This window comes from Engystomops pustulosus, chromosome 4 (genome assembly GCF_040894005.1).
Source record: "Engystomops pustulosus chromosome 4, aEngPut4.maternal, whole genome shotgun sequence".
Taxonomy (NCBI): domain Eukaryota; kingdom Metazoa; phylum Chordata; class Amphibia; order Anura; family Leptodactylidae; genus Engystomops; species Engystomops pustulosus.
The window spans coordinates 119,902,561-119,915,606 of record NC_092414.1 but is presented as its reverse complement, the minus strand read 5'-3'; the positions used below and the strand labels follow the sequence as shown (position 1 = coordinate 119,915,606).

General features: G+C 38.4%; 1 protein-coding gene across 10 annotated transcripts in view; it reads left to right on the top strand.

Moving 5' to 3' along the window:
* The window catches only part of MAGI2 (membrane associated guanylate kinase, WW and PDZ domain containing 2), a 546,118-nt gene that overhangs the window by 415,146 nt on the left and 117,926 nt on the right, over window positions 1-13,046 (top strand). For all 10 annotated transcript variants that reach the window (XR_011854944.1, XM_072147252.1, XM_072147245.1 and 7 more), the window contains 3 exons: window positions 2,840-2,897; window positions 4,307-4,428; window positions 5,190-5,372. Coding sequence is in view for 9 of the 10 variants with exons in the window: in XM_072147252.1 (XP_072003353.1) it covers window positions 2,840-2,897; window positions 4,307-4,428; window positions 5,190-5,372 (363 nt within the window). In the remaining variant the exon portion in view is untranslated. The remainder of the gene's footprint in view (window positions 1-2,839; window positions 2,898-4,306; window positions 4,429-5,189; window positions 5,373-13,046) is intronic.

The window sequence follows — 13,046 nt, the reverse complement described above, 5'->3', positions numbered from 1 at the left end:
AGGCACTTCTGATAAATCTCCCCAATGATTTAAACTAGCCAATGGCAGCTTCTATAACTACAATCTTTAAAGAAATAAGATATATTACCCATTTATGTAATTATGTATATTAGAAAATATATTTTTATTTCCCTGCAGCTCTCTGAAGTTTATGTGGAAACAATGTCTTGTTTTGGGGATCAGGTGTTTAAATGAGCAAAAGATAACCTAACAATGATACAATCCTAATGGGTTTTTACAAAGGCTAGGGTGTTCACATTATGTAACAGTGATCATAAATATCCATGAAGATTAAACTATTGCAAATGGTATGGGCTGATATTTACATTTTAAACTAAAAGATACAACTCTTTGAAGCATTAGTCTCCTATTGTCCCTTGAGTTGCTGTGGATTATGCTATGATTGTCCTTTCTGAGAGTACCTATTGCACAGAAATGGGCTTACTGCTCAGTAGATCCAAAGACTTAAAGGGAACCTACCACCCTATAAAGGTAGATGGATCAATAGGATGTGAGGATAGCCCTTTTAAGGGCTAATCCTCACGTCCACGCACTGTTTCGGTAACTCCTATAATCTCCATATGCAAATTTTGTTATGCGGCTACTGGGGAGTGGAGTAGCCGCAGCTGAATAATAGTCAGTAAACTCAGTTAAAATAGATTTTCAACTTTTTAAATGATATTTACAAGTTTTCAAGATATTTGCTTTATGTATCTGATCAAACAAATTGTTGCCAATAGTAACAGAAGACCGCCTGCGCAGACGGCAGGTTCGTCGGACGAGGGCGCGCAGCTACGAGGAGCTGCGCGCCAAAGATTGTGGGTAGGAGGAATAATGAGGCTACTGGGGCGTGGAGTAGTCGTGTCGTGTAGCCTCAGCTACGGCTACTTCACGCCCCAGTAGCTGCATTACAAAATTTGCATATAGAGATTATAAAAGTTACCAAAACAGTGCGTGGACGTGAGGATTAGCCCTTAGAAGGGCTATCCTCACGTCCTATTGATCCACCTACCACCCGATCTACCTTTTATAGGGAGATTCGTGGTGGTAGATTCCCTTTAAACCCATCCTGATCCTTTATGCTGACACGGGTGCATCCAGGCTCTCTCTTGTAAAAGGTCATTCGCCAGCCGGACATGATCAGGGTTAGTCTTCTGTTACTATTAGAAACAATTTGTTTGATCAGAAACATAAAACAAATATCTTGAAAATTTGTAAATATAATTTAAAAAGTTGAAAATATATTTTAACTGAGTTTACTGACCGTAAGTTATACCACTAAGCATTCTTTACAGAAAAATAAAATACATTCTCAAGGAGTAATGTCATTATTCAATAATAAAATGTAGGAAGCTACCTGGTTAAAGATTTTTTGTTTATTTTAATAACATATTAAAGAAAATGAATGTGAGGTCCCCGTCTATTTTGTGTAGCCAGCCACATACAATAAGCCAGCATTACTGGTGTGGAAGAGCCCGCTGCGTGTGGGGTTTTCCAACTCAATCCTTGTAAACCTTAGACAGTTTACAGACCAGAATGGAAAGTCTGCTGGGCATCTTTGTAAGATGTTTATTATTAGATTATTCCTTTAGCTAAAGAATATGGATACATTTTGCAGTTAGACCTCCAATTTAAGTGAAGTAGTCTTTGTGTAGGAGCAAAAATCTGTTTATATATTTTCTAGATCTATTTACTCCACTTCTTTTGAGAAGGTCATTAACAATATTATAAATACTGACCTTGGTGCAAATAAACGTAACTGTATGTCCTAGGTCAGTGATGGCGAACCTTCCGAGACAGAGTGCCCAACCTACAACCAAAACCTACTTTTATGTTGCAAAGTACCGACCCGACAATTTAAGCAGTAATCTATTGATCCCAGCTGTATCACAAGTTTCAACAAACAAACAAATACAATAGAAAGAAGATGGAGAAATTTGGATTATAGATTTCTTCCTGGGTACCTTGAATAGGAAGAATCAGGGGACCCAGAGCAGGAGCTCCAGTGATAATCCATCTCTGTCCACACCTTCTTGCTTCTTGTGTAGTCCTGACAGCCAAGGAGGTATCACACTGAGCATAGCATGTCCATGGCTGTCTTGGACCGCAGGAGGAAGCCTTGAGTCACGTCTAGCAAATTCTGTGCTGGGGTGAAGGCCTGGGTGCCCACAGAAAGGGCGGACAGTTATGTCTAGTAATCGCATGCAATTTCCACAGGACCTGGGAAATGCTAGACCCCTGCTCCAGCAGCTGAAATTAGTGTAAATGGAAAGGTGAAGGAGAGTGCTCCTTCTCCTAAGTTACCAGAACCCCTGCAAATCAATCATGGGTTGCCAATGGTGGTCATGACACCCCTGGGCTCAGATAGAACCCCAGGGCTGCCTTGGGTTGATGCTTTATAGGAAACACAACCTTCAAATGCATTCTTTAAATATGCTGCAGGAAGCTGCTAATACAAGGTAAATTAAAGCATCAAGGAAGCGTCTAGGGAATTTTCAGAAGCAATTATATTTTTGGACATCATGTGGTGACTATGAGCAGCACCAGATTGTTACATATTCAAATCTCATCATTCAGTTTAAAACATTTTACTAGCCGTTTTCCTGATGAAAATAAGAGATGAAAATAAATGTTTTTAGTTTGGTTCAAGATGTGGAATTTTAATTGACAACCAATAGAAATGTTGTCTTATAAAAATATATGTAATAGTTTAAATTGCATTCTTTTTTATTGCTTTTAAATTATCCTGCACTGTAAAACTGTCTTTCAGCTCCTTGGTCTTTTTGTGGTTGTATCTCGCTTGTTACAATTGTGCAATAATTCTAGGTTTTTCTTGCAGAACTTCCCTATGGCTGGGAGAAAATTGATGATCCTATCTACGGCACATACTATGTTGAGTAAGTTAACGATTTAACTTTTTGCTTATTTTCTGAAAAAAATTATTAAAAAAACTCCTCAATACTCTGATGAAATTGCTATTATGTTAGATCATTGATAGAACTTTGTTTCATATAGTTCTGTTTTGCACCTTTCATCAATTCATGAAAATATATGAATAAATAACTATTATTCCTGCCCTACACAGGCTGGCACTGTTCAACTATGACCATGTTACATTTTTTAAGAAGACATTGACAAGTAGAATGCTAGCAAATTGTCCATCTACCAGAAATAACATAGAAATGGAACATAGTAAGGTTTTAAGAAGTTTTTTCATAAAATCTAGAAATATCTTTTAAAGCGACTGGTTACTCCATAAAAAATAATTAGTTACTAAAAAAGAAAACTGTATATGCCCTGCTCCAGCTACTGCTGCTCACGTACAAACACTTCCGGTTGGGTCAGAAATATCACTTATCTAAGGTTCCGCTGAGGCCACTGATTTGCAAGTCCCACAATACTGTCACACTAGAAAAACTAGGAACCCCGAATAAATTGTCCGGAATGCCTTGAAAAACCGCCAGTAAAGATTTCTGGCAAACAGTATGTTTAAAAGCACTTTGTGGCATTATAGGTGAAATAAATTGTCTAATACATGTATTTAACTATATTATATTATTATATAGTTATAATATTATAACTATATTATTCAATATAAACTGAATAACAATAATGTTATATATAGTATTTCATAAAGATATAATTTTAAATGAGCCATCTTGACGCTAGAGTACTGTACTGCATGTGGCCATGTGTTATCTACAAAAATTTCAATATCTCATTTGACCTTCTTTCCTTATTTAAAAACTTGACTCAGGCTTCTTTGGATATTCACTGTTATGTGATACATTTATCACAAAAAATGAGGTCCATAATTAATTTTAGTTTTAACTCCTTTAAGAGATACCACTGCAGAATATGGATACAACTGTAAAATTGGATAGCTGTAATCCTATGGAGAACAACATCAACAATTTGATATGATCAGCATTCTTCTACACTTGTTTTACTTTTTTTTCTGTTAGAATTCCTCTTAATGTTAATAAGAAAATAAAACATGTTAATTGTAAATCATAAACCTTTTAGAAAAGTAAGGTATTTAACCTATTTAACCTGTTTCATAGTTTCATTAACGCCAACTTTGTAAAATTAATTTAGTTTACTTCAGTTTTTGTATGTAATTTTTGTGTGTTTATTGCATTTTTATGAATTCTAAGCAAAATGTGCTGTTTTATTCTGCATTATTTGTTAGCATACTGTACATTCAATCAATATTTTATTGGCTTGCATCACTTTTCATGAAATGTGAAAAAATGGATTTGAAAGATCTGTAATAATTTATATCTTTATGTCTTCTGTCAACCAGTCACATAAACAGAAGAACCCAATTTGAAAATCCAGTGTTGGAAGCAAAAAGGAAGCTTATTCAGCACAACATGCCTGCAACAGAATTGGGAACTCAGCCAATGCAGGCTCAAGTTTTTAGAGGTACAAAGTGTTGATAATTATTTAGCACTGATTTTGCCTTTGTACATTTGCTTTTTGTGCACCAGGGCTGTCAGAAATTGGTTGGGTTTAGTCTTTGCCAGGCAACATAGAGTATATCATAAAAGTGAGTACACCTCATACATCTGAAAATTTTTATTTGATACAATAGTCGGTCTACAGCTTGTATAAGTAAATTTGGTGAGCTCGCAAAATATTAGCAAAATGTTTAAATTGTGTTAATTAGTCATTTCCCCTGCCCAGTGTCATGTGACTTGTTAGTGTTACAAGGTCTTAGGTGTGTTCAATTTGGTTATTGTTCTCACAATTGCATACTGGTCACTGGAAGTTCAAAATGGCCCTGATTGAAAAGACCTATGTGACCTATGTGATCGGGAAAAAAAAATGTTGCTCTACATAAAGATGACTTAGGCTATAGGTAGATTGCCTGAAACTGAGCTACAGCATGGTGGCTAAGATCATGAAAGTGGTTTAACAAGATAGGTTCCACTGAAAACAGGCCTCACCAAAAATTTTGAGTGCACCTGCTCAGCATCATACCCAGAGTTTGTCTTTACAAAACACCCACGTTTGGAACTGGCACTAGTCTTGGATGTTAAACATATGAATGCTGCAGGGGAGAAGTGGGCATGATGTATAAATACATCCTAACTCAACAGAGCACTGATTATTAGGATGTATACCGAATGTAAATATGCACCTTGTATTGTTTCAATTATTAATCCAGTTTTGTTTTGATATAGAAAAGCCACTTTTTACACGAGATGCCTCACAGCTTAAAGGAACATTTCTGAGCACCACTCTAAAGAAAAGCAACATGGGCTTTGGATTTACCATTATTGGGGGTGATGAACCAGATGAATTTCTGCAAGTAAAGAGTGTCATTCCAGATGGACCTGCTGCGCAGGATGGCAAAATGGAGACAGGTAAAGTAGATCATTAGATTACCTATAGTATAAAGCTCTCTTATAAAGATCTTTTATTCCATCTTCATTGAATTTACTATTAAAGTTCACAGATAACTTTAATTAGGTTCCGGTATGGTGTCCCACTGTGACTAATCAGTATTTGTTTATGAGTATTTTCTTGTGTTCCAAGGGAGAAAATAATTTAGATATTCACTGTAACTCAGTGAACTGGTAAATCCCATTGGGCTGGTAGGCAATTTATGACAATATTGTTACAAATGAAAGTTCCAAGTGTGTGTATATAGGGTCAGGGAGTAAGAGTTTTCCTTGCGGAGACTTTGCCAATTAGGCCCGCCTTGCAGGCGTGCATGGACTTTGATGCTCCACTAGGGGATTCTGTGAAGTATGCTTTAACGTAAATACACATTGGTGGGTAAAAAGTCCTTTATTCCAGATGCTTGAACGGTCTGCCACACTTGTAATGATTTTGTAGCTCTCCACTTACTTGCACAGTGTGTTTTAAACATATGTTCCATATTTGGCAAAAGAAGACTAGTAATTTTGTGCATCAGTATGTGAGGTTGCTATTTATTTAAAGAGTGCTTAATAAATTCACTGAATAATTCACCCAATTGTGTATTGTATGTCCATAACATCTGCAGATCACTTGGTTAAAAAGTCATAAATAGAGGATTATATAGTATATAAAAGTTTTCTCAGCAAAACATATTAACATTCACTAGTTTGGTGCTAAACTAGTCAGTATATATTTGACCTTCCCCTGAAATTGTAAAATGAGTTTTATGTAAATTACAGACTTTGTCTTTGCAATTTTTTTGTTATTTGCAAAACTTTGCAGAAGCAAGTATAATTTTCTTCAAATATACTTGGTTTTTGTGTTGCTCTATATCAGTGATGGCTAACCTATGGCACTGGTGCCAGAGGTGGCACTCGGAGCCCTTTCTGTGGGCACTCAGGCCATCACCAGAGAGGACTCCAGGTATCTTCCTGCAGTCCCAGACAGCCCAGGACTTGCTGTGCACAGAGCTATATTAAAGTGACAGCTGTACCTGGGACTATTTTCTGCTTTATTGGTGTCCTCAGCATGCTGGTATCAATGAAAACTGTGACAGAGAAGGGAGTATAAATCACAAATTACATTTCTGCGCTGGCACTTTGCAATAAATAATTGGGTCTTTGTTGTAGTTTAGGCACTCGGCCTCTAAAAGGTTTGCCATCACTGCTCTATATCATAAAATATCAATAAACTATATTAAAGTTTGCAGCTTTAGCAATGAGGAGCAAGGGATATGAATATTTTTGCACCCCATTGTAAAGAATGCATGGAGCTGGGTGCTTTCACAAACTGTATATGACAGTGAGTGTATATCATAGTTTCTACATCTTTTGGAGCTGGCTGGACTTTTTGAGGCTTTGATTTAAGTATTGTAATTATATTCCCTACTGTGTGAGATCATTGCTTTGTACTGCAGTGTCTACAAGACATGCAAAATCTAGTAAGCAGAATTGGTTTATCATTACTTTTTTTTAATTTACTTTAGAAATTTCTTTTTATAAACTGACTTCAATCCTGCTAGCCTCTTCCAGATATATTAAAGAATAGTATAAAACAGTGGTAGTTATGGTAAAAAAGCTTTTTAAAAATCTAACGTGCAGTGTAAAAAGTTACACTGAATCTTTCCTCAGTTATACATCAGCCTGTCCAGCTCATTCGTTATAACATGATGCCAGTAGACTAAATAGCATTTTCATAATGATAGATTATCTTTTACAGTACTATTGTAGGATATATAAGGAATGATCAGACCATCTAGGGTTAAAAAAAGCCTAGGTGGTCTAAAACAATGTAAAAAAAAAATTAAAAAATTAAATTTTTTTAAAAATTCAAATCACCCCCTATTCCCTACAACTGATATAAAACTATAGTAAATAAACAGTAAGAATCACAAACATGTTAGGTATTGCTGGGTCCCAAAATGCCCAATCTATCAAAATATAAAAGTGGTTATTCCCAGTGGTGAACCCCATAAGTGAAAAATAGTTCCCAAATGTTTGAAATGCCACTTTTACACCATGAAAATGTCAGCTCATCTCGCAAAAAATTATGTCTTACACAGATCCGTACACCAAAGTATAAAAAAAAGTTATTAGCGTTAAAAGACAGAGAAACTAATCTTCCTAAACATTGGAGTAGATTTATCAAGCTGTCTGAAAGTCAGAATATATCCATTTGCCCATGCTAACCAATCACAGCTCCCCTTTAAAATATTCATGAGCACTGGTAAAATAAAAGCTGAGCTGTGATTGGTTGCCATGGGCAACTAGAAATATTCTGACTTTCAGACAGCTTGATAAATCTGTTCCAATGTTTTAGTTTTTGAAAATGTTTAAAAAAACCAATATGCCTATATAAGTTTGGTATCACCGTGATCGTACCTAGACATATCATTTGGAGCGCACAGTGAAAGCAGTAAAAAGTGAACCCACAAGAAAGTGACAAAAATGTGGGTTTTTTTGACAATTTTACCACATTTGGAATTTTTTTCCAGCTTCCCTGTACACGGCATGGAATAATAAATAATGCGATTTGTTATGAGAAAATAAGCGCTCACACAGCTCTGTACATGGAAAAATTAAAAAGTTATATTTTTGAAGGTGGAAAGCAAGAAATTAACGAAAAACCGCAACATCCTTTAGGTGTTAAAGAGGACCTTTCACGTCACGTAAATGTAAATGCAAACATGACATAAATGCAATAAAATCACAAACGCCATGAAAATACAAATGTCATGTAATTACAAATGCCACACAAACTCCATCTAAATGCAACAGCAACAGAATTGTGACACAAACCCCATGTAAACTGAAATGCTTTGTAAATGGGATGCAAATGCCACGTTTTCACAAAAGTGATGCAAACATCAAATAAATGGGACGCAAACTCCATGTAAGTGTGTATGCACTGTAAAACACAAACAGCGTGTAGAACACAAATGCAATGTATTTGCAAGTTCGACTCAAACGCCATGTAATGGCAAAAGGCATGCAAACAGAAATGTGACGCTAACGCTGTGTAAGCTTAAACTATATGCAAACTCCACGTAAATACTTTTTATTCGCAAAGGCCACATATAACCCTAATGCGATTTGACTGTAAACTGCATGTAGGCGGAAGTGTAAAGCCAATACAAACACCACATAAAATACCACAGAAAGGCAAAAGCCAGAACAGCCCCTCAACACAAGTGCCATGTCATCAGAAACACCACGTAACCAAAAATGCAACGCAAATACAAAAGAAAATGCAATGTGAGCGCAAACACCATGTAAACGTAATGTTTGACTAATTTTAATATAAATACTTTTATATGATGTTCTATGTTTTTGCATCACTTTTGCGTTTGATTTTAAATCACGCCTGCCTTCATATCACATTTACATCATGTTATTTTTGCATTTACATTGCCTTTGCTTAGCTCACTACTGTTCATAGTAGCTTCTCTGACATTGCCTGCTGCTGATTGGACCATATGAGAGAAGATTAACATAAAACACGCCTCCAGCTCCTCCTCTCTGACATAAAATAGATTAGAATGGTGAAATACTAGGACCGTTCAGATTCAGGGGAACTTTTATGTGCAGCAGCCCCTACAGGTTGGTATGCTTGTCTCCACATGTGTGAGGTGGTGAAAGGCCCTCTTTAAGTATATCCATAGTTTTTGTTTCTATGAATAAAAGATACTAAACTGATATAGAAATTATATCGGAAAATCTAAATATTTTTGTATTGTATACTTATGATGTGAGAGTGACTACAGTTTTCTGCTGTAAGCTGGGGAAGTGATGCTGACACACTGTAATTGTTGAACAGTAGCAGTCCCAATGAAGCAAAACACAAACAGACTTGTGGATACATCTGGGTGAAGCATTAAATGGCTTCTGAGGGTCAGATTTACTACTGGTCTATTAAGCTGAAATTCTATGAGGTGTTTTAAAGCTCTGTACTGTTACAGTCCTAAATCGGCAGAGGTTTGTAATAACTTCCAGCTAACTCAGTGTGACCCTGCAGAGTGCTTATTAACAATTCACCGTGGTCCACTCCTATAAATAATGGCTTACAGTATATATTATTTGCAGTGAAAATCAAACTTCCTGCTGTGCAGTTAGTCCAGATCAAAGAAGAAACTGTAGATTGCTCTGTAGTTAACAGCATAGTGCTGAACACAGATCTAGGCATGCAGAAGGAGAAAAACTAAGCATGATGTCCAGACATTATGGTTTTAATTATAAGTCAACATTTAGACGTAAGCAGATCCAATATTGTACGGCGTTTAACCCCTTACCGACATTTGACATAATAGTACTGCATCGCAGGAGGTGTGTTCCCGCAAGTTGTAGTACTATTACGTCAAACTTCTGACGCCGGCTCCGGGTTACAATAATAAAATATACAGTTCTGACTTACATACAAATTCAACTTAAGAACAAACCTACAGAACCTATACTGTACTGTCTGTACTGGAAGCAGTAATACTCCTTAAGTTCTCAATGAATCAGAGAACTGTTTATTCACAACTTTGGTTACACATATTTGGTGAATAAAGGGAGTTTCTGTTTCACTGAAATTGGTCTAATAAAAAACTAACAGTATGTTGTGAAGCAGCTGAACACCTTCCAGATCATGTTTCTCTAATGGCACAGTGTTGTGGCATTATCCAGAAAATCAACTTTTCAAGTGAAATATAAATTGATTGTAAAAAGTCTACACTGAAGTCAAGCTTTCCTTGCCTCAGAACAGCCCCTTCATTGTAACTAATACTGCTGCATACAGGCACATCACTGACATCATTTGCCAGACTTCAGGAGAGATGGTTAATCACAGGTAAAAAGGTGGGTTAGGTGGGGAAAGCTTGACTTTAGTGTTAAAGTCTCTGCCTTCTTGACTGTATACAACCAATTTACATCTCATGTCAAAGTTGATTGTCTAGATAACGTCACCACACTTGGCCATGAAAGCAACATGATCTAGAAGCTGTTCAGGTGCTTGACAACATTCTGGTAATAGTTTATTAGGCCATTTTTTGATGACCAGTTCCCTTTTAAGCAGTGCTGGTGCTTTTTCATCTATTCTGTACAGACGCCAGAGTTACCAGGCATCAGAATGACAAAGATGGGATGGAGATATGGATTGCACACATTGCTGTTTCTGTAACAATGGATGACACCACAAAGGACAGCTTTACCTGAGGGGCTTGTGCAAAAGAAAGTATTGATATGCCCCCACAATTGCCCTCACAGTGTAAAGATGTACTCTAGTTACCCCTAATTGGGGGTAGGGAAGTGCTAGGCCTCATATTTAGAGATGAGAGAGTACTAAAATGCTCGGGTACTCGTTATTCGAGACGAACTTTTCCCGATGCTCGAGTGCTCGTCTCGAATAACGAGCCCCATTGTAGTCAATGGGAGACTCGAGCATTTTTCAAGGGGACCAAGGCTCTGCACAGGGAAGCTTGGCCAAACACCTGGGAACCACAGAAAAGGATGGAAACACCACGGAAATGGACAGGAAACAGCAGGGGCAGCATGCATGGATGCCTCTGAGGCTGCTTAATCGCACCATTATGTCAAAATTATGGGCAACAGCATGGCCATGACAGAGTGACAGAATGAAGCTAGATAGCATCTAAAACATCCAATAATTGACCCTGACACTATAGGGGACGGCATGCAGCGGCAGGCTAGAGAGTGGCATGGCGACATACCCTAAATGGACTCAGGCTTCAAACCAATGGGTGGCAGAGAGGAACCAAAGGAGGTGAGCAAGAAGCGCTCAAATAATATCGGTACATGATAAAAGTTTGCCAGTATATTTTGTGGATTACACAGCAGGGTGGCGACAAAGTTAACATGGAAGCCATGAAAACAACCCAAAATTCTGCCTGACACAGCTCGTTTGATAAGGGGACCATGTATGGAGGCAGTGAACTAGTAGTAGATTAAAGGTGCTGCAGTTAAAACTATGTTAGTTGGATCTTGGCATGAAGCTGGCGCTCCGCTGCCAGGCGAGCTTTCGCCAATCCAAGCCCCTGTCTCTAGGCTACTCCCCAAACAGCACTTCTAAGAACCTTTTGTATAAGATCAAGTGTAGTAGCGTTCTTATAAGTTTGGGATATGGCGGGTGAGGGGAATGTAAACAGATGCGCAAGAAGCGCATGATGCGCATGGAGCTGGCGCTCCGCTGCCAGGTGAGCTTTTGCCAATCCAAGCCCCTGTCTCTAGGCTACTCCCCAAACAGCACTTCTAAGAACCTTTTGTATAAGATCAAGTGTAGTAGCGTTCTTATAAGTTTAGGATATGGCGGGTGAGGGGAATGTAAACAGATGCGCAAGAAGCGCATGATGCGCATGGAGCTGGCGCTCCGCTGCCAGGTGAGCTTTCGCCAATCCAAGCCCCTGTCTCTAGGCTACTCCCCAAACAGCACTTCTAAGAACCTTTTGTATAAGATCAAGTGTAGTAGCGTTCTTATAAGTTTAGGATATGGCGAGTGAGGGGAATGTAAACAGATGCGCAAGAAGCGCTGAAATAATATTGGTAAATGATAAAAGTTTGCCAGTATATTTTGTGGATAACACAGCAGGGTGGCAACAAAGTTAACAACTTTGATGTGGAATCCATGAAAACAACCCAAATTTCTGCCTGACACACCTCGTTTGATAAGGGGACGATGTATGGAGGCAGCTATATGGACGACTTTTGGAGGTAGCAATGGAGACAACGTGTGGAGGCTGCTATGGAGACAATTTAATTTGGATAGTGACTGTATGTGGCAGTCCAAAAAAGTTTTCAAACCAGAGGAGCAGGTAGGTGGCCCTCCAGAAAAATGAAATAGATTGAGTGCCTGTATGTGGCAGTCCAAAAAAGTTTTCAAACCAGAGGAGCAGGTAGGTGGCCCTCCAGAAAAATTGAATAGATTGAGTGCCTGTATGTGGCAGTCCAAAAAAGTTTTCAAACCAGAGGAGCAGGTAGGTGGCCCTCCAGAAAAATTGAATAGATTGAGTGCCTGTATGTGGCAGTCCAAAAAAGTTTTCAAACCAGAGGAGCAGGTAGGTGGCCCTCCAGTAAAATGGAATAGATTGAGTGCCTGTATGTGGCAGTCCAAAAAAGTTTTCAAACCAGAGGAACAGGTAGGTGGCCCTCCAGAAAAATTGAATAGATTGAGTGCCTGTATGTGGCACTCCCAAAAATTGTTTAAAACAGAGGACCGGGTCGGTGGCCCTCCAGAAAAATTAAATGCATAAAGTACTATAGCTAGAGCCAGTGGGCCCTGTCAAAAAATAGCCAGTTTCCTCTGCTTTACTCTACAAAGAGGAGGAGAAGGAGGAAAATGAGGAGGAGGAGGAGTGGATAAATTATTCAGGTTGAGCTTCCTTCACCTGGTGGAGATTGGAAATTATGAGAAATCCAGGCTTTATTCATCTTAATAAGCGTCAGCCTGTCAGCGCTGTCAGTCGACAGGCGTGTACGCTTATCGGTGATGATGCCACCAGCTGCACTGAAAACCCGCTCGGACAAGACGCTAGCGGCAGGGCAGGCAAGAACCTCCAAGGCGTACAGCGCCAGTTCGTGCCACATGTCCAGCTTTGAAACCCAGTAGTTGTAGGGAGCTGTGTG